Consider the following 26,850-nt stretch of genomic DNA (forward strand, 5'->3'; position numbering starts at 1 on the left):
TGCTGCCTTTTTCCATATGGTTTTAATACTTTTCCCCATTTTCCATTTATAGTCTTGTGACTGCGAACTCTTCCTGTCAACTTTCTCCATTATACTCTCCTTCCAGTGGAGACACTGCAGCACCACCACTGGAGCAAGGGTGTAATTACAGTGTGACAAGTTTACATAGGCAGTTTCCATTATTAACATGGACACAGGAGTTTATATCGGAAATATAAAAATTTAGGTCTGCTTGCCCTGGTCCAATTATCCGCTGTTCTCTAACCCCACTATATACACACAATTATATATAAAATTAAATGTGTGGTTATAACATTCCAATAGTATTGCGCCTTTAGGTGGCACTCTCAGTAACGTTATGTGACTCCTTAACAACATTACGTCAGTCAACTCATCCTTCTGTTTAAATCCCTTCATGGCCTTTCTTGTCCCGAGATCTGTAACCTCCTGCAGCCCCCACCCCAAACTCAGCTCCTTTGACTCCGGCCTCGAGCATCTCCCTCACCACTGGTGACCGTGCCTTCAGGCACCTTATGTCCACAATTGTGAATTCCACCCCTAAACCCCTCCACCTCCCTAAACCCCCCTTAAAAGCCACCTCTTTGACAATGCTTGTGGTCACTCCTCCTAATATCTTTAGCTCAGTGTCCATTTTTCAATTATGCCTCGGTGAAGTTCCGTGAGATGTTTTTCTACATTAAAAGGCACCATTTAATGCAAATTGTTGATGATCTTAAGACTGTTTGGTGAAATCATGGTGCAATTTCTACTTTTGTCCACCAAGTGGAGCTGAAGGTCAGTAAAGATGAGTGTTCTCACTCTTCAGGATATTTTTTTTATTCGTTCATGGGATGTGGGCGTCGCTGGCGAGGCCGGCATTTATTGCCCATCCCTAATTGCCCTTGAGAAGGTGGTGGTGAGCCGCCTTCTTGAACTGATGCAGTCCGTGTGGTGACGGTTCTCCCACAGTGCTGTTAGGATTTTGACCCAGTGATGAAGGAACGGTGATATATTTCCAAGTCGGGATGGTGTGTGACTTGGAGGGGAACGTGCAGGTGGTGTTGTTCCCATGTGCCTGCTGCTCTTGTCCTTCTAGGTGGTAGAGGTCGCGGGTTTGGAAGGTGCTGTCGAAGAAGCCTTGGCGAGTTGCTGCAGTGCATCCTGTGGATGGTACACACTGCAGCCACAGTGCGCCAGTGGTGAATGGAGTGAATGTTTAGGGTGGTGGATGGGGTGCCAATCAAGCGGGCTGCTTTATCTTGGATGGTGTCGAGCTTCTTGAGTGTTGTTGGAGCTGCACTCATCCAGGCAAGTGGAGAGTATTCCATCACACTCCTGACTTGTGCCTTGTAGATGGTGGAAAGGCTTTGGGGAGTCAGGTGGTGAGTCACTCGCCGCAGAATACCCAGCCTCTGACCTGCTCTTGTAGCCACAGTATTTATATGGCTGGTCCAATTAAGTTTCTTGTCAATGGTGACCCCCAGGATGTTGATTGTGGGGGATTCGGCGATGGTAATGCTGTTGAATATCAAGGAGAGGTGGTTAGACTCTCTCTTGTTGGAGATGGTCATTGCCTGGCACTTGTCTGGCGTGAATGTTACTTGCCACTTATGAGCCCAAGCCTGGATGTTGTCCAGGTCTTGCTGCATGCGGGCTCGGACTGCTTCATTATCTGAGGGGTTGCGAATGGAACTGAACACTGTGCAATCATCAGCGAACATCCCCATTTCTGACCTTGTGATGGAGGGAAGGTCATTGATGAAGCAGCTGAAGATGGTTGGGCCTAGGACACTGCCCTGAGGAACTCCTGCAGCAACGTCAGTAACAGTATAAGCACAAAGAAACCAAAGTCCCATTTTTAGGCGCTGCAAAAAGAGGAGAGGTTTACAACAAGGACTAGTTCAAAGAGGTGGATCCCAGAACAGGTTTCTCACCCGATGACCTCCGTGTACCGTTGAGATCGGACGGCACTAAACCAGAAACACTAGAGTGGGTCACGCACCTGGGCTCAACGTGATTCGATGGGCCAAAGGGCAGTGATGTATATCAGCCACTTCGTAGAGCACAATGTTCGATGTCTGACTCTTATCCTCTGCCCAACTGAGAGGAATCCAGAAACAATCACAGTCCACGGTTGAGGGGCTGATCGCTCCCACTGAAATCCGGGAAATCAGCAGCAATAGTCCATGCCACTTCCATTGCCCTCTGCCCAATGAGAAGTATCAGCACTGAACCACATTCACCCCACTGTGAATCCACTGACACGCTACCCCTCAAACAGCCCTCCGAACCCAGACATTGGTCCATCGCTGCTCCAAGCTGACCAAGTCAATTTCACCTCACCGCAGGACTTCTGACTTCAGTTTTTGACTCCTTCATATCGTCTCCTCTCTATTCTCAGTTTACAACCAGGACATGTCTCTCCTAATCCCTGCCCTGCCAACGTAACCTGAATTCCTTCAGTATCCATTCCCATGCACATTTTTGCTGCCGCTCTGAACCCGAGCCCATTGCTTCCATCTTCTATATTTCTCTTCTCTGCCCACATCTTCCCTCTGTGCCTCTCGGCATTCTCTGAAAGGCCCATCGAGACACCAAATCACTGCCTCCTTGGGAGCAGCAACCCCAACTGCCCCATCCTCTCACCAACGATCCCGCCCAGCGCGCCCACTGAGGGCTAATCTCCTCAACTTCCTTCTTGATCACACCCCCCGCCAGTGATCCCGTAGACCATCCCACGTCTCGCAGACTACCTTCTTGTTCCATAACCTCATCTCTCCCTCAAGATTCTGGGATGGGTACAGGGCTACGAGGAGAGCAGTGGAATTAGTTTTGGACTGCTCAGCAGAGCTGGCACAGGCTCAGTGGGCTGAATGGTCTCCCTCTGTAGTTCTTAACAGGGAAGGAGCAGAAATCAATGAAAAGTTGATAGGTGCTGTAAAATTGAGGTTTTTTATTATTTAACAGAGCTTTACATACACAGGGAACGTACTGTCACTACACAAACTACTCTCAAAACAAAAGTATACAATTTCACACACTAGAGCTGGGTATAGCAGCACGGGCACTGATATCTACAGACACATGAATTTAACAGTTCAAAAATCAATCTCATTTTTACAAGTCTGTTAACACTTTTAAAATTGTAAAAAAAAACTGATCACAATTGGTCAGGAAAATCACATTAAATCACATTACAAGTTGGTCTTCATTAGATTTCAAATCAATAATTTACAGCAGGAATTTCTTTTAATAATAATCTAAACTCCCTGCCGGCCCATCACACTGCTATTTAACCCCCTTTAAAAGCAAGGAGGGGGGGGGGGGGAAAAAGAGAGAATCAAATTTATATCTCACCCCACCCCAAAATACTCGCGACCGTCCCGAACAGTTCCACGGACCACACTTCAAAACAGCTGTGGGTGGAATTAATTTTTGACACTGGTGATTGGTCATTTGAAGAGTCCAAGGTACACAAGTCCATGGAAAGGAGGACTGATTATTTTAAAGCAGGTGGCACCACACGAGATCTGATCAGACCCCATCACCTGGGGAGACGAGCACTTATTGCACTACCGATAGTGTGACATTCCCTTTATTCCAGAACACGATTCGCCACAGCGAACTCATTCCAGAACACGATTCGCCACAGTGAACTCATTCTAGAACACGATTCGCCACGGTGAACTCATTCCAGAACACGATTCGCCACAGTGAACTCATTCCAGAACACGATTCGCCACAGTGAACTCATTCCAGAACACGATTCGCCACAGTGAACTCATTCCAGAACACGATTCGCCACAGTGAACTCATTCCAGAACACGATTCGCCACAGTGAACTCATTCTAGAACACGATTCGCCACAGTGAACTCATTCTAGAACACGATTCGCCACAGTGAACTCATTCTAGAACACGATTCGCCACAGTGAACTCATTCCAGAACACGATTCGCCACAGTGAACTCATTCTAGAACACGATTCGCCACAGTGAACTCATTCCAGAACACGATTCGCCACGGTGAACTCATTCCAGAACACGATTCGCCACAGTGAACTCATTCCAGAACACGATTCGCCATGGTGAACTCATTCCAGAACACGATTCGCCACAGTGAACTCATTCCAGAACACGATTCGCCACGGTGAACTCATTCCAGAACACGATTCGCCACGGTGAACTCATTCCAGAACACGATTCGCCACGGTGAACTCATTCTAGAACACGATTCGCCACAGTGAACTCATTCCAGAATGTTTTCTTGACGTAGACCGGTGAGTGAGACCGGTACCGGAGTGACTTTTGTTCTCGGCGGGGTATCTCACTCGTACACAGCGCATAAACTGCTCACTCCTTTCGAACGAATACTGTGCTGTAAAGTGGGATTTCTCCTCCATTTGAAGATGGTGACATTCTGCCATTTCTCTAAGTGCAGCAGGACGAGTTGGTCCTTTTGATCTTCATACTTTGTCCCAGGTCCACAGTCTGGACTGGTTTAACTTGCTTCTTCAGCAAGTGAGACACTACCAATTCAAAAATGGTCTCAAAGAGCAGGTCTACATTGTACCCAGTCTTGGCACTGGTTTCAAAACACATTTTTTCTGCCATTGGGAAATCCTTTTCATCGAGCATCTTGTATTTAATGACCTGCTTATAGAAATACATCGCATCCTCTTTCAATACCTGCTTACACGCTCTGGGGGAGGGAGTGAGTGGAATCTGCCCCTCTGACTCGGTCTCTTGAATCTCCGCACACTCGTCAGTTAAGTCACATTTATTCCCAACGACAGCAAAGATACAGTCGGCCTGTGCCGTGTCAGTCAGAGCAAGGAACCGGTCCTCAAGTTCTCGTAGACTCTGACGGTTCGTCACGTCGTAAGTGAGGATCACAGCAGCAGCGCCTCGACAGTACATGGTGCCCAGACCATGGAACTGCTCCCGTCCTGTCGAAATAAGGCAAAGAATCAGGAAACCAGGCCCGTTCCAGACACCAGCACTGTTCACTCACGGGGGGTGGGGGTCGTACTAACTTTAATTATCCGTCTTTGGGACCAGATGTTAACCTGAGGTCCCGTCTGCCCTCAGGTGGGTGTAAAAGATCCCATGGCACTATTCAAAGAAGAGCAGGGGAGTTCTCCCCGGTGTCTTGGCCAATATTTATCCCTCAACCAACATCACAAACAGATTATCTGGTCGTTATCACATTGCAGTTTGTGGGATCTTGCTGTGTGCAAATTGGCTGCTGTGTTTCCTACATTACAACAATGACTACATTTTAAAAAGTAATTAATTGGCTGTACACCACCCCCGCCCCGCCCAAGAAACAAACGGGGGTTGAAGCAGTCGAGCTGCTCAATTCTCTGCAACCCGACTGAGACAGGCACCAATCCCTGGACGTACGAGCACAGCATCTCAGACAACCTCCGGACAACACCTTCAACAGCTGCCATCCCAGTCTCAGAATTCCCTTGCACAGTACCAAAAATAGATTTATTTTCTTGCACTGGACTGGGCTCATAGTCCCTCGAGTATAGGTCATGGGGTGATCTAACGGAGGTGTTTAAGATGATTAAAGGATTTGATAGGGGAGATAGAGAGAAACTATTTCCTCTGGTTGGTGGGAGTCCAGAACAAGGGGGCAGAACCTTAAAATTAGAGCTCGGCCGTTCAGGGGTGATGTCAGGAAGCACTTCTTCACACAAAGGGGAGTGGAAATCTGGAACTCTCTCCCCCAAAAAGCTGTTGAGGCTGGGGGTCAATTGGAAATTTCAAAACTGAGATCTCGACAGGAAGTAAAGCTAATTACACATGGTGATAATTTTCTTATATTAAAAAAAGGAATGGACAAAACCATGACTTCGAGGCCCTGGTTCAGGAAGCTGTCTGTCTGTCTGTAGTGTGCGGTTTGCCACTGATCCCACCCTAAATGATTAACTTTAGATGTTGACTGTTCTAAAATGATCCCATTGGTTCATGTGCAGCATCTCTAATCCCAGTGAGGAAATGTTGGTGTTGACAGGTTTGTCTGTACGAAAGAAACGCACAAAAAATACATTCTGGAAACAATTAGGATAATTTGCGTCAGTGCCAAATTCTAAGTTTCCCTACCAGAAATTGGAAGCTTCACTTTACTCAAAAATTTGGAGAACTTTCTAGAGCATTAAAGTGACTGAGGGATGAGGTCTTTACGGACGACAGAAGCTGCGAGGAGCGTTTACGCACGAGAGCTTGGCGCAGTCGATAGGGACAAAGGGAAATGATTACTGTCCGTTTAGTTCACCGTCTACCATCCTGGTAATCACGATACGATACTGGAGTTGTTGACCAATCACAGCAATCAATCTCCATCAATGAGTCTCCAACAGACCCAGACATGAGGTGAGGGAAACCCCCAGTGGGGGAGAGATTTGGGAACCAGAGGTCCAAAGTCACCTGATCCTCCCGAGCCTGTTACACTCACCACACGTCATGTCGCAAATTACTCACATACTGGATCCCCAAAATGTTATTCTCTGAAAGAAATCGATCTAAATTTGCATTTAAATGAATCGAGACTAATTGCTTCCTAGAGATCTGAATAAAAGTCCCAAAAATTGGCAATCAAAAAGCCAAGGAAAAGGATTGTGGTCTTAGAAAGGTCACACATGGGGTCAGTGTGGGTCAGTGGGCAACACGAGGTCCAGTTGATGGGTCGTTACAGTCGAGGGAAGAGAATCGACAAGAGCAAGTCACCGGGGACTGAGGATGGGGGAAAGTCCCCACGGGTGCAGGACCACCAGGGAAAGGAGGAGAGCCGAGGGATATCCAGAAAACGGAGTCACTCGATGGATAAAGGTCACAAAAAGCAGGAGAGGTCAAAGAGTGGAAAGGAAACAGGTCTGAGGGGAAAAAGAGAGTTGATTAAGAAATCATCACGTAAAGGTTACAGGGACTTCACGGTTGTAAGGATTTCATTTACAAACAGCAAAACAAATAAATGACCAGATCATCTGTTTTATTGATGTTGGTTGAGGGTAAATATCAGCCAGGACACCGGGGAGAACTCCCCAGCTCTTAATAGTGGCCGCGGGATCTTTTACATCCACCCGAGAGCAGACGGGGCCTCAGTTTAACGTCTCATTCGAAACACACCCCCTCCTATAGTGCGACGCTCCCTCAGTACTGACCCTCCGACGCTCCCTCAGTACTGACCCTCCGACGGTGCGGCGCTCCCTCAGTACTGCCACTGGGCCTGGATTACGTGCTCATGTTTCTGGAGTGGGACTTGAAGCCACAACCTTTGGACGGAGTAAGTTACCAACTCCACAAAGCTGACCCTACAACAGCAGGTTCCCAAATGCATCAAATAAAGTAAAATCCAAATTTTCTGGGGTGGGAAGTGGGAAATAAAATCTTAGTTGTGTCAGTGCTTGCTTCCTCTACAAAAGTTTCTGAATCCCTGTTCTCAGCAAAGTATAGTTTCCCTGCAGTGCAAGTATTCTGTTGAGTTTAACTTTAGATTGTTAGAAGTCAGTCGGCCATTACTTTGTGTAATACTTGGCCTATATCCAGGGCCTCTATGAACTGGCAGCTTTTTTTGAAGCTTCCCATTAGCTTTTGCAACTTTGTGGTTTGCGTTTACGCTCCAGTTACAAATCCCTCCAAGTACTTTCCTTGCTCACAGTCTGACCCTCTCCGAGGCCTCAGGCCCTTCCACTTTCTTCCCTGAACTCGGGCCTTGGTCCCAATATTTGCCAGGAGGTTTAAGATGAATTCCTGGGTTGACCTCAAGGGTCAGTTCCAGTTGGACAAGAAGGCAAACTACGTGTGGTAGTTTCACTCGGATGGAAGCCTAAAAGGCCAAAAAAAGCTTTCATGGAGTATTAATGGGAAAGGGATAAGTTTTGAAAAAAATCTTCCCAAAGTTTTCTGAACTGTGAAAATGCCTTCAAAAAAACCCCTGAGACTATCAGAAAACTCCACAAAAAGATAAATTACTTGTCATAAAAGGAGAGTGAAAAGCACTGAGCACAAGAGAGAAAGTTTGTTCAGAACATGGAGTGAGAAAAAAAATCAAATGCCCAAAACAGCTCTGGTTCCTCCCAGGATGGGAACCAGGGGTGTGACCCCTTGCAGAATGGGCGGTGCTGCCATTACAGACATTTCTACATATTTCCAGAGCACTGGAACTACACCTCTCAATGGCACCTGATCCCCACCACTAAATTCAATTTTGTTTTTAAATATTATTATATGCAGCGGTCTCACTGAAGGGTTTAGAACTTTCACCTGACTTATGTGAAGCTTCACTTCTCACAGACTGACCCTTTCTCCACAGACTGACCTCTCCAAACTGAGGGGAGGAAGGTTAATGAGTGCACAGATTCTAACTCAGGTCAACTGCAGAGGGTTTGACAAACAAGGAGGAGTTTAAAATACTTCAGGAAAACACCAGGTTAGTGGGATGGGCAGACAGGTGGCAGCGCAAATTAACGTGGAGAAGTGAGAGGGAATACATTTTGGGAGGAGAAACAAGGAACGGGATGGACACTGAATTCCAGAGGATCAGGGGTTCAAATAGAGCATTCCTCAAAAGTGAGAGTGCTGGTGAAAAAGCCATAACACAATGTGGGTTTTATAAATAGGAGCATTGATTACAAGAGCAAAGAGATAATGGCAAAGTTGTACGAGGTGTTAGGCCCAGGTTAGAGCACTGTGTGCAGTTTTGGGTGTGCATCATAGAGAGGACATTAAAGCCACAGAGAGCGCACAGTGTAGATTCACTAGAATGGCAGCTCCGAGACGGGAAAATCGAGGAAGGGAATATTTCCATCGAAGGCTAAGGGGAGATTAAATTACAATCACAGAGGGTTTTGATAAATCTTTCTTCTGTGGAAGTTGCTGAATTACTAGTCCAGTAACATAGCCACTACACGACCATACCCGTGTGTGTTAATCAACGCTCGCTGATGTAAGGCAGCAAGTGAGGTGAGGAGGACAGGCAGCACACTGTGAACACAGGAAGGACCAGGTCTGGCAGCCATTGGAATTAATGTGGACTAATAGGGTGACTCTGGGCTGAGTCATGAATGGGGACACGTGTCCCAGACAGAGAGACAGCAGTCAGGAGATTTCACTTCCCTGTTCGATCTGAAGAGTCAAATAGGCATTTCAAACGCCACGACATTTGAGATGGATACCATCAGCAGCAAAAACAACCTGCATTTATATAGCGCCTTTAACATGGTAAAACGTCCCAAGGCGCTTCACAGGAGCAATTATTAAACAAAATTCAACACCGAGCCACATAAGGAGATATTAGGACAGGTGACCAAAAGCTTGGTCAAAGAGGTAGGTTTTAAGGAGTGTCTTAAAGGAGGAGAGAGAGGTGGAGAGGTTTAGGGAGGGAATTCCAGAGCTTAGGGCCCAGGCAGCTGAAGGCACGGCTGCCAATGGTGGAGCGATGAAAATCAGGGATGCGCAAGAGGCCAGAATTGGAAGAGCGCAGAGATCTCGGGAGGGTTGTCGGGCTGGAGGAGGTTACAGAGATAGGGAGGGGCGAGGGCCATGGAGGGATTTGAAAACAAGGATGAGAATTTTTAAACCCGAGTTCTGGGACCGGGAGCCAATGTAGGTCAGCGAGCACAGGGGCGGACGGGGGACTTCCTGCCAAATCACAGGTGACTGAAACATGGGTAGAGTCTGGGAACTGGTCAGCTGGCTTGGGATACAAAGCTTGCTTTGAGAGGCCACTATAGTAGAGTTTCCACTCTGCTTTACTTCCTTTAATACGACGACCCACAGTGAAGAGGGACCAATGACTCAGCTCACTGAGCCTTTCACAAGATTGTTCTTTTTAAAGGGATGGCGGGAGCTGGTGTGAGAGCCGGGCCCTGCCTCTAAATGCGGTTTCTGTACCCCGACAGCAGACCTGTACCCCTGGTTAAACCACAGGACGGCAAAGGGTGAGCAAAAACTGCATTTCAAAATGGCCTAAACACAGCTCACTGTTTACAACATCCTCGAATCCAACTTAACTGAAAAAAAGGACAGACAAAAGGCCATGACCTGTATTTTGCCCTTACAGGCGAGGGGAGGGGGCGGGCGAGGGGAGGGGGCGGGCGAGGGGAGGGGGCGGGCGAGGGGAGGGGGCGGGCGAGGGGAGGGGGCGGGCGAGGGGAGGGGGCGGGCGAGGGGAGGGGGCGGGCGAGGGGAGGGGGCGGGCGAGGGGAGGGGGCGGGCGAGGGGAGGGGGCGGGCGAGGGGAGGGGGCGGGCGAGGGGAGGGGGCGGGCGAGGGGAGGGGGCGGGCGAGGGGAGGGGGCGGGCGAGGGGAGGGGGCGGGCGAGGGGAGGGGGCGGGCGAGGGGAGGGGGCGAGCTGCCCACGGTTACACAAGCCTCTGTGCCAACTACAACACTGGCATCTACCCGACAATGTAGAAAATTGCCCAGGTGTGTCCTGTCCACAAAAAGCAGGACAAATCCAATCCGGCCAATTACCGCCCCATCAGTCTACTCTCAATCATCAGCAAAGTGATGGAAGGTGTCGTCGACAGTGCTATCAAGCGGCACTTACTCACCAATAACCTGCTCACCGATGCTCAGTTTGGGTTCCGCCAGGACCACTCGGCTCCAGACCTCATTACAGCCTTGGTCCAAACATGGACAAAAGAGCTGAATTCCAGAGGAGAGGTCAGAGTGACTGCCCTTGACATCAAGGCAGCATTTGACCGAGTCTGGCACCAAGGAGCCCTAGTAAAACTGAAGTCAATGGGAATCAGGGGGAAAACTCTCCAGTGGCTGGAGTCATACCTAGCACAAAGGAAGATGGTAGTGGTTGTTGGAGGCCAATCATCTCAGCCCCATGACATTGTTGCAGGAGTTCCTCAGGGCAGTGTCCTAGGCCCAACCATCTTCAGCTGCTTCATCAATGACCTTCCCTCCATCATAAGGTCAGAAATGGGGATGTTCGCTGATGATTGCACAGTGTTCAGTTCCATTCGCAACCCCTCAAATAATGAAGCAGTCCGAGCCCACATGCAGCAAGACCTGGACAACATCCAGGCTTGGGCTGATAAGTGGCAAGTAACATTCGCGCCAGACAAGTGCCAGGCAATGACCATCTCCAACAAGAGAGAGTCTGACCACCTCCCCTTGACATTCAACGGCATTACCATCGCCGAATCCCCCACCATCAACATCCTGGGGGTCACCATTGACCAGAAACTTAACTGGACCAGCCATATAAATACCGTGGCTACTAGAGCAGGTCAGAGGCTGGGTATTCTGTGGCAAGTGACTCACCTCCTGACTCCCCAAAGCCTTTCCATCATCTACAAGGCACAAGTCAGGAGTGTGATGGAATACTCTCCACTTGCCTGGATGAGTGCAGCTCCAACAACACTCAAGAAGCTCGACACCATCCAAGATAAAGCAGCCCGCTTGATTGGCACCCCATCCACCACCCTAAACATTCACTCCCTTCACCACCGGCGCACCATGGCTGCAGTGTGTACCATCCACAGGATGCACTGCAGCAACTCGCCAAGGCTTCTTCGACAGCATCCCCCAAACCCGCGACCTCTACCACCTAGAAGGACAAGAGCAGCAGGCACATGGGAACAACACCACCTGCATGTTCCCCTCCAAGTCACACACCATCCCGACTTGGAAATATATCGCCGTTCCTTCATTTTCACTGGGTCAAAATCCTGGAACTCCCTTCCTAACAGCACTGTGGGAGAACCTTCACCACACGGACTGCAGCGGTTCAAGAAGGCGGCTCACCACCACCTTCTCAGGGCAATTAGGGATGGGCAATAAATGCCGTCCTCGCCAGCGACGCCCACATCCCGTGAACGAATAAAAAAAAAACTATCCTCCCACTGACACTGTATAATTGCAGCCAACTATCTCACCCAACCGGAGATTTTAAAAAGATTTTTTATAAAGGTTGAGCATGACTTCCTTGCCTGTGTACTCTATGCCTGTGTTTATAAAGCCATGGATCCCATTTGCTTTAACAGCCTTCTCAACACAAAAAAAAACCCTTCTCTCAGAACAACCAAATCTTTGTCCACAACAGTTACGAGCTATTTTGTTTTTTGCTAGTTTTTAGAACCGTAGCCAATGGCGGCTACAAATCCTTTTTAAGTTGTGTTCACTTTTAAACCCTCTTGTGTCCAAATGCAGAGAGGCCCTTTCTCCCATCCCCGCCCCCGGTGATCACAGCATCTTAATCTCCAGGTATTACCGTGCGCAGCTATACAGTCAGAGAATGGTCAGTGCACCAGAACTAATCTTCGATCCAATCAAAAATGTAAATGTGATTTGCCTTTCGTTTAACTAAACCAAGACCGGCCGAGAATGGAGTAAGAAAAATTAAAACAAACGTCAGCAAGTACAGATCAAAGTTCAAGTCACCAAAACTTGCATTGTGAAGTGGGAAACTAGAAGTTTATAGCACATCACACTGACACCCCAGCGCAGTTGCGGTTTGTGGGATCTTGCTGTGCGTAAATTGGCTATCACGTTTGCCGACATAAGTGACTACACTTCAAAAGTAGCTCATTGACCGTGAGGCACTTTGGGACGTCCTGAGGAGGTGAAAGGCGCTATAGAAATGCAAGTTCTTCCTTCTGTTCGTTCCCCGTTTTGTACAGTGACAAGTGCAGACCTCACGGGATCACTGATTTCAAACATTGGACAAATCTGATGATTATAAATGGGGGTCGGAGGGGGCTCACGTTCCAGTCATGCCCAGTGAAGGCCCGTTACACCCAATGTTTTTCCACAAACCTGTAAGCAGAATAATTTCTCGTGGGGCTACATTTAGATATGTTCCAAGTAAAACTCCCATCACATCACTCTGACTGAGTTGCAAAAACCACTGTTTTTATAACAATGAGGATCCTATAAAGTTAGCTGTAGGCTGTCTCGAGAAGGCTGCTCTAAGTAGGTTTCAGTTTACGATCAACGAGAATCTTTGAAGAATATTATTGCTCAAATACAAGTTCAGTTTCAACTTGCAATAATGGCTATTTTGTGGAATCTTCCTCCGTACCCTCGAGGGTTGTGTAACACATTTCAGCTATTGTTCTGACTCCTGAATAAAGCATTGATTGTGAAATGTTCCAGGGTGAATTGAAACTGTAATGTTCCGGCTTGTTTTAAAGCAATCCGTCTCTGTAATGATCACAAGGGCGAGCTGGGCTAGTCCAGTCTAGTTCGTCAGGAGTTGGTTTCAACATCTTCATGAGACATCTGACCAGCAGAATCCATGTTGCTCAATCTCGTAAAATGTAACCAGCTCTCCAGTTTAACGTCTTGTCACTTTTCTAAATGGTGAGAAACTAGGAACTGTGGAGGAGCAGTGAGATTTAGGGGTCTGAGTACAGAAATCACTAAAAGCCAGTGGACAGGTACAAAAAATAACTAAATAGGTGAATGGAATGTTGGTCTTTATCTCACGGGGGGCTGGAATACAGAGGGGGGGAGTTATGCTCCAGTTATATAAAGCTCTGGTTCGACCCCAACTAATCACTTCCAACCCCGAGTCCATGCACGGCCCAGGAATATCCATCACCATCCATCCCATTCCAATCCAATGCTTCCTCCAAACAGCTGCCTCTCCGGCCACCTTACAAAAGTTCCAAATAAAATAAAAATGAACGGACGTTTTCTTTTAATTGAAGCTTGTCAGAGAGTTCTCAAACAGCAGATGCTTATTATATGAAGCGTTACTGCAGAGGCTCTCAGTCATTTCCAACTACACGCAACTTTTTTTTTTAAAGTGTACGGGGGCAAAATGGCCCCAAGAGCTTTTGGTATTTTAACTGCAACGAGCAACTTGAGTTTTTTGTATCACTTATTTTTTTAAATTGTAATACAAGCTCCATTCCTCGCTAAGGAACCAGGGCCCTGGCTCTCGCCCCCCGGGCAGGAACCAGGACGCAGGATTCCCGAACAGCCATCTCAGTTCACCCCTGATTTCTTAACGCGGGTTCAGTTGTGACAGGGAGATTTTATAGAAGTCACGAGGGGTTTTGATCGAGTAAATAAGGAGAAACAGTTTCCACTGGCAGGAGGGTCGGTAACCAGAGGACACAGATTTAAGTGATTGGCAAAAGAACCAGAGGTGGAGATGAGGAAAACCATTTTAGCACAGTAAGTTATGATCTGGAATTCACTGCCTGAAGCAGATTCAATAGTAATTTTCAAAAGGGAATTGGATAAATATTCAAAAAAGAAAAATTTGCAGGGCTGTGGGGAAAGAGCAGGGGAGTGGGACTAATTGGATAGCTCTTTCAAAGAGCCAGCACAGGCACGATGGGCCGAACGGCCTCCTTCTGTGCTGTCTCATTCTATGATTCTATGAAACATGATGTTTTCCCACAGTATCCGGCAGATGGAGAAAAGGTCACCCCAAACCGGTCTGCTCTGCTTTACTCAGCTGGCTCTGGGAGGGCTGGAATTTGACAGCGCATTAAATGGACCAGGTAACAAAAGATTGCACTGTTTAAACACAGCAGGCCGGTGTCTCAATGATATCTGTGGGACAGAGTCTTGAGGCTGTTACAATGGGCATCCCTTTGAATTGGATCACAGAAGTCAGTGTTGGGTCTACAGTTCCACAGTCGGATGAAGGAGACGGTTGTTTAGTTATGTGAACAACTTGCATTTATATAGCGCCTTTAACGTAGTAAAACGTCCCAGGGCGCTTCACCGGAGCGATCAGGCAAAATTTGACACCGAGCCACATAAGGAGATATTAAGACAGGTGACCAAAAGCTTGGTCAAAGAGGTAGGTTTTAAGGAACGTCTTAAAAGGAAGAGAGAATTCCAGAGCTTAGGGCCCAGGCAGCTGAAGGCACGGCCGCCAATGGTGCAGCGATGGAAATCGGGGGATGTGCAAGAGGCCAGAATTGGAGGAGCGCAGAGATCTGGGAGGGTTGTAGGGGCTGGAGGAGGTTACAGAGACAAAATAGTTCATTCTCCTGCAATCCAAACTAAGTACACCTTTCAAACCCAAGGCAGGGTGCAGCATACAGCACCCCACAATACATACCTGACAGGCAATGGGAGGCGGGTGGGAAGGGGTGAATTTAAAGTACTGTGGCACTGCTTCAGAGATATACCAGTTAGTCTGACTTTCCCCTCTACCTCACACCAATATGCCACAAACCAAGTGTGTCTGTTAGCAGATTCCACACTCAAGCTGCCAGCTCAGAAATTGCTTCATTCAGCAGTTTTCAGAAAGAAATAACAAGCATGTATATCGTGCCTTTCACAACCTCAGGACATCCCAACGCACTTTACAGCCAATGAAGTATTTTTGAAGTGTAGTCACTGTAATGTAGAAAATACGGCAGCCAATTTGCACACAGCAAGATCCCACCAACAGCAGCGTGATAATGACCAGATCATCTGTTTTACTGATGTTGGTTGAGGGATAAATAAATATTGGCCCCAGGACTCCAGGGAGAACTCCCCTGCTCTTCTTCAAAATAGTGTCATGGGATCTTTTACATCCTCCTGAGAGGGCGGACGGGGCCTCGACTGTCAGCCTGGATTCTGTGCTCAAGTCTCTGGTGTTGGACTTGAACCCACGATCTTCTGACTCAGAGACGAGGGAGTGCCACCAACCGAGCCAAGCTAAACCATTGAAAGAGCCGTGCTAAATCCACACAACCAAATCACTCCTGGAAAGAAAGTTTTACTTGTGCTGCTTAATCCAAACAAGGTGTGGAGATGCCGGTGATGGACTGGGGTGGACAGATGTAAAGAGTCTTACAACACCAGGTTATAGTCCAACAGCTTTATTTGGAATCACAAGCTTTCGGATCTTTCCTCCTTCGTCAGGTGATTTCAAATAAAGCTGTTGGACTATAACCTGGTGTTGTGCGGCTCCTTACAATAATCCAAACAAGACACCAAACTCTGAAGAAACTTCAGATTTACAATAAATAAAAACATTAATTCCATCCCATCAGCTCACTGTTGATCAACCAGCGAGTGAATCCTTGGTGATTCACCAACTCCACATTGTGTTCAAAGCGCTGCTCCCACCCCTCACCCCAGTAACTGCCCCCTCACCCCCTCACCCCAGTAACTGCCCCCTCACCCCCTCACCCCAGTAACTGCCCCCTCACCCCCTCACCCCAGTAACTGCCCCCTCACCCCCTCACCCCAGTAACTGCCCCCTCACCCCCTCACCCCAGTAACTGCCCCCTCACCCCCTCACCCCAGTAACTACCTCCCTCACCCCCTCACCCCAGTAACTGCCCCCTCACTGCCCCCCTTTGCCCCAGTTCCTGCCCTATCCCTCTCCCCATCCCTCCCCCCAGTTCCTGCCCCTTTGCCCCCCCTCTCCCCCCCGGCCCGGTCCGGATGCACTGACCTGCCGTGTCCCAGATGGAGACACTGTGCGGACCCCACTGTTTGATGAAGAAAGCCCCTCCGACCGTGCTCACCGTGCCCTGGAAGCGGCGCTCCGTGTACCGGTGCAGGAGCGACGTTTTCCCCACGTTCATATCGCCCAAAATCACAACCTTCACATCGGGTTTCATCATCCCGGGACCGGGAGACCGGGAGACCGGGAGACTGAGACCGGGACTGGGACCGAGAGACCGGGAGACTAGGACCGGGAAACTGGGAGACTGAGACACCGGGACCGGGAAACCAGGACTGGGAGACCGGGAAACCGGGAGACTGAGACCGGGACCGAGACACCGGGACCGGGAGACTGGGAAACCGGGAGACTGAGACCGGGACCGAGACACCGGGACCGGGAGACTGGGAAACCGGGACCGACCCCGACAGACTGAGACCGGGAGCGGGATTTTGCTGTTCGCCGAGTTCCGCTCGGTCTCCGCAAAACTTTCCTTCTGATCAAAGCGGAAACAGGCGGAGAAACACCGCGCCCCGCCCGCCCGCTTTATACCGTCCCGCCCGGGCCCTCCGGGACCGCCCCCCGGGACCTCCCCCCCCGACCCGGGCCCACCCCTCCCCCCGGGACCGCCCCCCGGGACCTCCCCCCCCGACCCGGGCCCTCCCCCCCACCCCCGGGACCGGGCCCTCCCCTCCCCCCGGGACCGCCCCCCGGGACCTCCCCCCCCCCGACCCGGGCCCTCCCCCCGGGACCTCCCCCCCACCCCCGGGACCGCCCCCCCCCACCCCCGACCCGGGCCCTCCCCCCCTCTGGGACCACCCCCCGGGACCGCCAGGATCGCCCCCCAGAACCCCCCGGGACCGCCCCCCGGGCCCTCCCCCCCGCCCGGGACCGCCAGGATCGCCCCCCGGACCCTCCCCCTCCCCCTCCCATCCCACAGAGAAAAGTTTCCACCAAACTTTCCAAACTATCTGATCTTCACTAAGTTTGTTCCCCCCCCCCCCCCCTGTTTATTCCATGTTCTTGATCCGCTCGCTCTCTAACGCCACCGCTAAAAGTTTGCGGTCCGAGTTAAACTTTATAATTTGGGTCAATCCTCCCGGCAGAGTTTGTCCGAACTTTTTTGCTCCTAAAGGGGTGAAGTTTCCGAGTGCGCGCTCCTGGTGTCGAGTCTCCCCGACTGAAGCTCAGATCGGGAGCGCGCCCATCCCAGGGGTTTTTGGAGACAGAGGACGGTGGGGAACAGCCCATAATTTCCCAATGGAGGGGAGGGAAGGTTCAGGTTACCCGAGACATGAGAAAAAGGATCAAGACCTGTGGCGTAATTGGGGGGTCAAAGACTCTTAAAGGGGTGGTGCTCGCCATTAAAGGGGAGTGGACTGGTTTGGCTAATGAGCCTCAAAGATTGCCGTTGTTGTGAGGTGAGGTGAGGTGCACAGTTTGATTTGCAGTTGTGTGCAGTGGGGGGGCTGCATCCTTTCCTGATATCTTGCTGGAGATACAGCGAGGAATGGTGGACATCTTAAAACCTGAAGATCAGACTCTTGTCGGACGACAGACGCAAACTGCAAGGGTGGAGGTGGCAGAGAGGGGGAATGAAATCTCCCCGTCTCCTCACCTCGTCTTTAATTCACTTCCCTTTCTCTCCAAGGTCTGCAAAATCTTCCCATGTTGAAAGAGTTGAAAATGATCCCCAGCATCGACCACACTAACCGTTTGCAGATTTGGTCCATGTCTGGTATCCACTTTGATCAATACCCTCGCCCAAAAAAAAAATTCTGTCTGTCTTAGATCATCAATTGGACTCTTTATGACTGGTCACTGTACACACACAAGTATTGGCTCCACCTGTCTGTCTGAGTGTGCTCCAGGAGTAAACATCACTGCATCACCAGGTGCATCTCTTGATGTCTTTCTGCCAAGGTGCGGTTGTTTTCAATTTGGCCACCTTGACACTCTGGCTGGGTTCAGACAGCTAGACTGAGAGATGTCCTCCAAACTTTACTGCAATGACAGGCTGACTTGTGTGGATAAACATCCAGTGTAATTGATCACCTCTGAATTGCTGCTGATCTAACACTCTTTGTATCAGTAAATCTTCATTAAAAAAAGATTTGCATTTATATAGCGCCTTTCACAATCTCAGGACCTCCCAGAGCGCTTCACAGCCAATGAGGTACTTCTGATGTGTAGTCACTGTTGTAATGTAGGAAACACAGCAGCCAATTTGTGCACAGCAAGATCCCACAAACAGCAATGTGATAATGACCAGATCATCTGCTTTAGTGATGTTGGTTGAGGGATAAATATTGGCCCCAGGACACCGGGGAGAACTCCCCCCTGCTTTTCTTCGAATAATGGCCGTGGGATCTTTTACATCCACCTGAGAGGGCAGACGGGGCCTCAGTTTAATGTCTCATCCAAAAGACAGATGTTGAATGATGTATCTGAGTGACTTTACGTCAGAAGTCGGTCCATGACGGGAAGATTTAAATCTGTGGTAGCAAAATAGTTATGTAGTAATCAATTTGTTTCAAGGTCCAATTATATGTTGAGAGGAAGCTGAGGAGAAACACCTTTGTTATTTTGACATTTTATGGAGGATGGTGCAGTTTGTAATTATTGTTTGTACCCGTTTCATGTACAGCAAATTTGTCACCTGAGCCTGGGTCTGAATACAAAAGGTCATCAGGGGGCGTGTGACGTGTTCCAGTCAGTCGGAATGCAGGGCAACAGCTCCCTGTTCAATCCTGGGGTCTTTCTACATTTACCTGGGTATTGGGTGGATAAAGACACAAGAGTAGAAAATGCTGGAGACACTCAGTAAATCAGGCAGCGTCTGTGGAGAAAGAATCCCTCAACCAACATCACTAAAGAGTTAACGCTTCCGGTCGAAGATGACGAAAGATTTGCATTTCGTCAGTTGTGACGAAAGGTCTTCGACCCGAAACATTAACTCTGTTTCTTTCTCCACAGTCGCTGTCTGACCTGCTGAGTGTCTCCAGCATTTTCGGTTTTTATTTCAGATTTCCAGCATCTGCAGTATTTTGCTTTTGGTTTTGGGGTAGAAATTGGGATGTGTTTAGGGTTGCCAACCCTCCAGGATTGTCCTGGAGTCTCCAGGAATTAATGATTAATCTCCAGGACTCTGCTGAGAGCAAAACCCTGGAGAAAAATCACAGGGGCATTAAACAAAATGTTTTTCATTTTCTTCGACCACTTTTGTTAATTAATAATTTAAAAATATTGAAGAGGGGGGTAACAAGGCTGTTTGACCGGCTATGTGGTTAGAGGTGGGAGGTCATGTGATGAAACCTCCAGGAATACGTCCAACCAGAGTTGGCAACCGCTATCCGTTTTTCGGATGTAAAGTGGGTGCAAAGTGTATTTAGCAGTGGGACAACCTGAGCCCAATCTGCACAGGCATTGGGCCCACTGCTAAATTCGTCGGGTCTATTTTTTAGGCCCCCTAGGCAGTCGCCTAAAACAGGTATATGTAAATGAGGGGCCACTTCTACTGTTAATTGAGGGCAAGTAAGAGTCAACCACATTGGTGTGGGACTGGAGTCACATGTAGGCCCAGACCGGGTAAGGACGGCAGGTTTCCTTCCCTGAAGGACATTAGTGACTCACTTATGTTTTCTGTGTCAGCTGAGAGATCATGTGGGAGTTTAAGTGCTTAGATCTCTGCACTGGAGCCTGTTAATGGGGTGTTTGTGACTGACTGGCAGAGCTTCATATGGTCAAGGTCCACCTTAGGGAGTAGCAAAGTTCATACTAGCAGCTAATTGCCCCCAATCCATCCACACGCCACCAAGACATTACATTTGTATTTCTTGAAAGAAAATTATCTCCCGTGTTTCCTACATTACAACAGTGACAACCCTTCAAAAATACTTTGTTGGCTGTAAAACACTTTAGGGCGTCCTGAGGTCGTGAAGGACGCTTTAGAAATGCAAATCTTTCTTTCTTTAAAGCTCCTGTATGTCTAGCAGCTGATTTGTGGTTCCTCATGCAAAGCAGGGCACTTTTGATTGGTCTTTTGCCTAACTAGATGTGGAAAGATCTTCACACTGAAAGAAATCTCACCTTTCACCATTTTCTTCACCATCATTGTCCTGTTTCTCCACCTTTTTCCTGCTGAAATGTTCGCTGTTATATGTTCGTTTAATACTGAAAAGAAATGGACTGAACTGATTTGCCTTTTATACAACACGCGACCAACACAAGTTGCACCTCACTCGATGCAGTGATCACCTACAGGACAATATCCTGCTTACTAGGTTCACAATTAGAGTGCGTTGCTCACCAGAAATTGCATTTTAAGCAATTGTTAATGGAGATCAGAGTTACAACACAGGGTGTTGTGGGGAAACTCACTAAATTCTGCATCAAGGAGAGAATTGCAGAGCAAAGGTCAGCTCCAGTTCAAGACAAAATGCACAGATCATGAACACAATCTATAATCATAGATTCTCACAGCACAGTACGAGGCCATTCGGCTCTTTGAAAGAGCTGTCCAATAGTCCCACTCCCCTGCTCTTTCCCCAGAGCCCTGCAAATTTTACCCCTTCAAGTATTTATCCAATTCCCTTTTGAAAGTTATTATTGAATCTGCTTCCACCGCCCTTTCAGGCAGCGCATTCCAGATCATCACAACTCGCTGCCTAAAACTGTAAAACTCTTCCATCATAAGGTCGGAAATGGGGATGTTTGCTCATGATTGCACAGTGTTCAGTTCCATTCGCAACCCCTCAAATAATGAAGCAGTCCGTGCCCGCATGCAGCAAGACCTGGACAACATCCAGGCTTGGGCTGATAAGTGGCAAGTAACATTCGCGCCAGACAAGTGCCAGGCAATGACCATCTCCAACAAGAGAGAGTCTAACCACCTCCCCTTGACATTCAACGGCATTACCATCGCCGAATCCCCCACCATCAACATCCTGGGGGTCACCATTGACCAGAAACTTAACTGGACCAGCCATATAAATACTGTGGCTACAAGAGCAGGTCAGAGGCTGGGTATTCTGCGGCGAGTGACTCACCTCCTGACTCCCCAAAGCCTTTCCACCATCTACAAGGCACAAGTCAGGAGTGTGATGGAATACTCTCCACTTGCCTGGATGAGTGCAGCTCCAATAACACTTAACAAGCTCGACACCATCCAGAACAAAGCAGCCCACTTGATTGGCACCCCATCCACCACCCTAAACATTCACTCCCTTCACCACCGGTGCACAGTGGCTGCAGTGTGTACCATCCACAGGATGCACTGCAGCAACTCGCCAAGGCTTCTTCGACAGCACCTCCCAAACCCGTGACCTCTACCACCTAGAAGGACAAGAGCAGCAGGCACATGGGAACAACACCACCTGCACGTTCCCCTCCAAGTCACACACCATCCCGACTTGGAAATATATCGCCGTTCCTTCATTGTCGCTGGGTCAAAATCCTGGAACTCCCTTCCTAACAGCACTGTGGGAGAACCTTCACCACACGGACTGCAGCGGTTCAAGAAGGCGGCTCACCACCACCTTCTCAGGGGCAATTAGGGATGGGCAATAAATGCCGGCCTCGCCAGCGACGCCCACATCCCATGAATGAATAAAAAAAATTATATTCAGTGAGTGGGATATTCTGGTGACGAATCTCACACATGTAATTGTTTTTGTGGATCATTCTTACTGGGTCCCTTGGGTGGTAACTGCTACGTGACACGGTGGTGTTGGATCCATGTTTGAGCCGTCCGCCAATATCTTGGCCAAGGGTCTATTTTACAGCAAAGACAAATCCGTTCTTCATATTTACTTCCCTTGCCAGCAGTTCCAGCCCCTCTCCCCTGGCTCAGTGGGTAACACTCTTGCCCCTGAGTTAGAAGGTTGTGAGTTCAAGTCCCACTCCAGGGACTTGAGCACAAAATCTAGTCTAACACTCCCAGTACAGTACTGAGGGAGTGCTGCACTGTCAGTGGTGCCGTCTTTTGGATGAGACATTAATCCGAGGCCCCGTCTACCCTCTCAGGTGGACATAAAAGATCCCACGGCACAATTTTGAAGAAGAGCAGGGGAGTTCTCCCCAGTGTCCTGGCCAATATCTATCCCTCAACTAACGGAACTAAAACAGATTATCTGGTCATTATCACAGTGCTGTTTGTGGGATCTTGCTGTGCACAAATTGGCTGCCGGGTTTCCTACATTACAACAATGACTACAAATCAAAAAGTACTTCATTGGCTGTAAAGCGCTTTGGGACGTCCTGAGGTGGTGAAAAGCGCTGGAGAAATACACGTCCTTTCTTCTTTCCATAAAGAGAAGGCTCCTCAGCTTCTGGCTGCATCTTTCACCCACACATCTTTATCTTTGGTGTGCAAAGGGGTGAGCAGATCAGAGGATGTCCTGATGGACCTGCTCCTGAACCTGGCGATCCACAGGGTCTGTAGGGGTCTCAGAGAGAGTTGATCTGACCGTTATCCTGAGCCCTGGCCCGAGCCTGGGTGATCTTGAAGTGGGATTACACCATGTCCATCGGTCTGCTCGAAGCTTTCTGCGGCCAATGGGCAGCGCAGGACATTGTAGGCCTGGCTGGCGATGAGAACTGAATCGTCCTTTAAACTCTGTACACACACTTGGTTTGGTTGGACGACTGGGTATATGTTAGCGGTGTCTCCGTCTGTCCTGGTAGGATTCAGCTCACTGCCAAGGTCACTCTGTTAGCCTGTACTTGCACTGGGTTTAGTAGTTACATATCTACTACATGCTAGTTAATTAATTACCTATTTTAATAGTTATATTTGGGATTAAATGGCAATTCAGACAAGCAACATTAGAGGCCTCATGAGTGATTGTTTGATATAATAATGAAGAAAACAATCAAACACTTGATGGGATTTGTTTTCTTTGTAAAGTTTGATCAATGGTATTAATTTTCACAAACATATCTTTGAGGGGCCATCGACCTCCTGCACAATATATTGTATAATATACTGCACAATATACTGCAAAATATACTGCACAATATACTGTACAATATACTGTGCAAAATATAATGTACAATATACTGCACAATATACTGCACAATATCCTGTACAATATACTGTACAATATACTGCACAATATACTGCAAAATATACTGTACAACATACTGTACAATATACTGCAAAATATACTGTACAACATACTGTACAATATACTGTACAACATACTGTACAACATACTGCAAAATATACTGTACAATATACTGTACAATATACTGCACAATATACTGCACAATATACTGTACAACATACTGTACAACATACTGCACAATATACTGCAAAATATACTGTACAACATACTGTACAATATACTGCAAAATATACTGTACAACATACTGTACAACATACTGTACAACATACTGTACAACATACTGCAAAATATACTGTACAATATACTGCAAAATATACTGTACAATATACTGCAAAATATACTGTACAATATACTGCAAAATATACTGCACAATATACTGCACAATATACTGCTCATTATACTGCACAATCTACTGTACAATATACTGCAAAATATACCACACAATATACTGTACAATATACTACACAATATACCACACAATATACTGTACAATATACTGTACAACATACTACACAATATACTGTACAATATACTGCACAACATACTACACAATATACTGCAAAATATACTGTACAACATACTGTACAATATACTGCACAATATACTGCACAACGTACTACACAATATACTGTACAATATACTGCACAACATACTGCACAACATACTGTACAATATACTGCACAATATACTGTACACTATACTGTACAATATACTGCACAATATACTGTACAATATACTACACAATATACCACACAATATACTGTACAACATACTACACAATATACTGTATAACATACTGTACAACATACTGCAAAACATACTGTACAACATACTGTACAACATACTGCACAACATACTGTACAATATACTGTACAATATACTGTACAATATACTGCACAATATACTGTACAATATAATGCACACTATACTGTACAATATACTGTACAACATACTACGCAATATACTGTACAATATACTGTACAACATACTACACAATATACTGTACAATATACTACACAATATACCGTACAACATACTACACAATATACTGTACAATATACTACACAATATACCGTACAATATACTACACAATATACTGTACAATATACTGCACAATATACCGTACAATATACTACACAATATACCGTACAATATACTACACAATATACTGTACAATATACTGTACAACATACTACACAATATACTGTACAATATACTACACAATATACCGTACAATATACTACACAATATACTGTACAATATACTGTACAATATACTGCACAATATACTGCACAATATCCTGCAGCCTACGTTTTCCGGTTGGTACCACTCAATAAATCTTGTCCAGCACACCTGGGGAGAACTCCCCTGCTCTTCTTTGAATACTTCCATGGGATCTTTCACATCCACCTGAGAGGGCAGATGGGGCCTTGGTTTAACATTTCATCTGAAAGACGGCAGCACTCCCTCAGTACTGACCCTCCGACAGGGCAGCGCTCCCTCAGTACTGACCCTTGAACAGTGCAGCACTCCCTCTGTACTGACCCTCCGACAGTGCAGCGCTCCCTCAGTACTGCTCTTCTGACAGTGCAGCGCTCTGTCAGTACTGACCCTCCGACAGTGCAGCGCTCCCTCAGTACTGACCCTCCGACAGTGCAGCGCTCCCTCAGTACCCACCCTCCGACAGTGCAGCGCTCCCTCAGTACTGACCCTCCGACAGTGCAGCGCTCCCTCAGTACTGACCCTCCGACAGTGCAGCGCTCCCTCAGTACTGACCCTCCGACAGTGCAGCGCTCCCTCAGTACTGACCCTCCGACAGTGCGGCGCTCCCTCAGTACTGACCCTCCGACAGTGCGGCGCTCCCTCAGTACTGACCCTCCGACAGTGCGGCGCTCCCTCAGTGCTGACCGTCCGACAGTGCGGCGCTCCCTCAGTACTGACCCTCCGACAGTGCGGCGCTCCCTCAGTGCTGACCGTCCGACAGTGCGGCGCTCCCTCAGTACTGACCCTCCGACAGTGCGGCACTCCCTCAGTACTGACCCTCCGACAGTGCAGCGCTCCCTCAGTACTGACCCTCCGACAGTGCCGCGCTCCCTCAGTACTGACCCTCCGACAGTGCGGCGCTCCCTCAGTACTGACCCTCCGACAGTGCGGCGCTCCCTCAGTACTGACCCTCCGACAGTGCGGCGCTCCCTCAGTGCTGACCGTCCGACAGTGCGGCGCTCCCTCAGTACTGACCCTCCGACAGTGCGGCGCTCCCTCAGTACTGACCCTCCGACAGTGCAGCGCTCCCTCAGTACTGACCCTCCGACAGTGCCGCGCTCCCTCAGTACTGACCCTCCGACAGTGCGGCGCTCCCTCAGTACTGACCCTCCGACAGTGCGGCGCTCCCTCAGTACTGCACTGGGAGTGTCAGCCTGGATTACATTCTCAAGTCTCTGGAGTGGGACTTGAACCCATGACTTTCTGACTGAGAAAATCTCAGTTGTAATGTTAGTTACTTCCACCAATATTCCCAGTCCCCGGTGCCCTCCAAAATGGTAATTAATTCCTGTGGCAAAATGGGAATATTTCTGTCTTATATTTTATGTGATAGTCAATAGATAGGATTAAATCCGATTTTAGAAATGGCCTGAGTTACCTTTATCTCTGGGCGAATCCCGTTGCTCTGTCCTGTGCGTTTATCTAACTGCAGGCACCAGACCTGTTTCACATCGTCAACAAGAAACATCTAGTTCTCTTGTGCTTCTGTTCAGGAATGAAGTCAAATCTAGAAAATGCTGCTTCCATTTTCTCTTATTAAGTGTAAGAAATATACAAGAAATATACAGAAGAAATCACTCGTTCATCAAAGAAGCTCGTTTTTGCATCGCAGAAAGCCACCCAACAGATACCCAACCCAGTCACACTACTGGTGACAGGGTGTGTACAGAGTCTGCAGAGCGAGTGTGGAGAGGTCACAGAGGGAATACAAAAGGTACAGAAACAAGGAACACACTGCCTGAAAGGGCGGTGGAAGCAGATTCAATAATAACTTTCAAAAGGGAATTGGATAAATACTTGAAGGGAAAAATTGGCAGGGCTATGGGGAAAGAGCAGGGGAGTGGGACTAATTGGATAGCTCTTTCAAAGAGCCAGCACAGGCACGATGGGCAGAATGGCCTTCTCCTGTGCTGTACGATTCTATGAGATTGAACGAGTCCTTTACTTCTTGCATTTCTTTGGTTGTCAAAGAGGAAACTGATGTATTGTGAAAAACCGTGGTTTTCCTGATAAATTTTCGAACTATTTTGGGAAATAAATGCCGGCTGCTCTTTGTCCTCATTCACTTAATAGCGAGTTATTTTTTTAA

The 26,850-nt window shown here is 47.9% G+C and overlaps 2 protein-coding genes across 2 annotated transcripts in view; one reads left to right on the forward strand and one right to left on the reverse strand.

Moving 5' to 3' along the window:
• Positions 1-2,938: 2,938 nt before the first annotated feature.
• rab20 (RAB20, member RAS oncogene family) lies at positions 2,939-16,917 on the reverse strand. The gene is made up of 2 exons (XM_067986642.1): positions 16,381-16,917; positions 2,939-4,946 (listed from the first exon to the last, which is right to left on the reverse strand). The coding sequence occupies exons 1-2, from the start codon at positions 16,550-16,552 to the stop codon at positions 4,429-4,431; spliced, it is 690 nt and encodes a 229-aa protein (XP_067842743.1). The 5' UTR covers positions 16,553-16,917; the 3' UTR covers positions 2,939-4,428.
• A 1,140-nt stretch (positions 16,918-18,057) lies between these two features.
• naxd (NAD(P)HX dehydratase) overlaps positions 18,058-26,850 on the forward strand; it is a 38,586-nt gene continuing 29,793 nt past the window's right edge. Inside the window, exons 1-2 of the mRNA XM_067986723.1 lie at positions 18,058-18,109; positions 19,836-19,905. Of these exons, the coding sequence (XP_067842824.1) occupies positions 18,058-18,109; positions 19,836-19,905 (122 nt within the window). The remainder of the gene's footprint in view (positions 18,110-19,835; positions 19,906-26,850) is intronic.

This window comes from Heptranchias perlo, chromosome 6 (genome assembly GCF_035084215.1).
Source record: "Heptranchias perlo isolate sHepPer1 chromosome 6, sHepPer1.hap1, whole genome shotgun sequence".
Classification (NCBI taxonomy): Eukaryota; Metazoa; Chordata; class Chondrichthyes; order Hexanchiformes; family Hexanchidae; genus Heptranchias; species Heptranchias perlo.

Excerpts from the sequence above, each read along its gene's own strand:
- rab20 (XM_067986642.1), bottom strand. The coding sequence starts at position 16,552 with ATGATGAAACCCGATGTGAAGGTTGTGATTTTGGGCGATATGAACGTG. Across the intron at positions 4,947-16,380 it reads CTCCATCTGGGACACGGCAG|GACGGGAGCAGTTCCATGGT; the intron begins GTCAGTGCATCC and ends TTATTTCGACAG.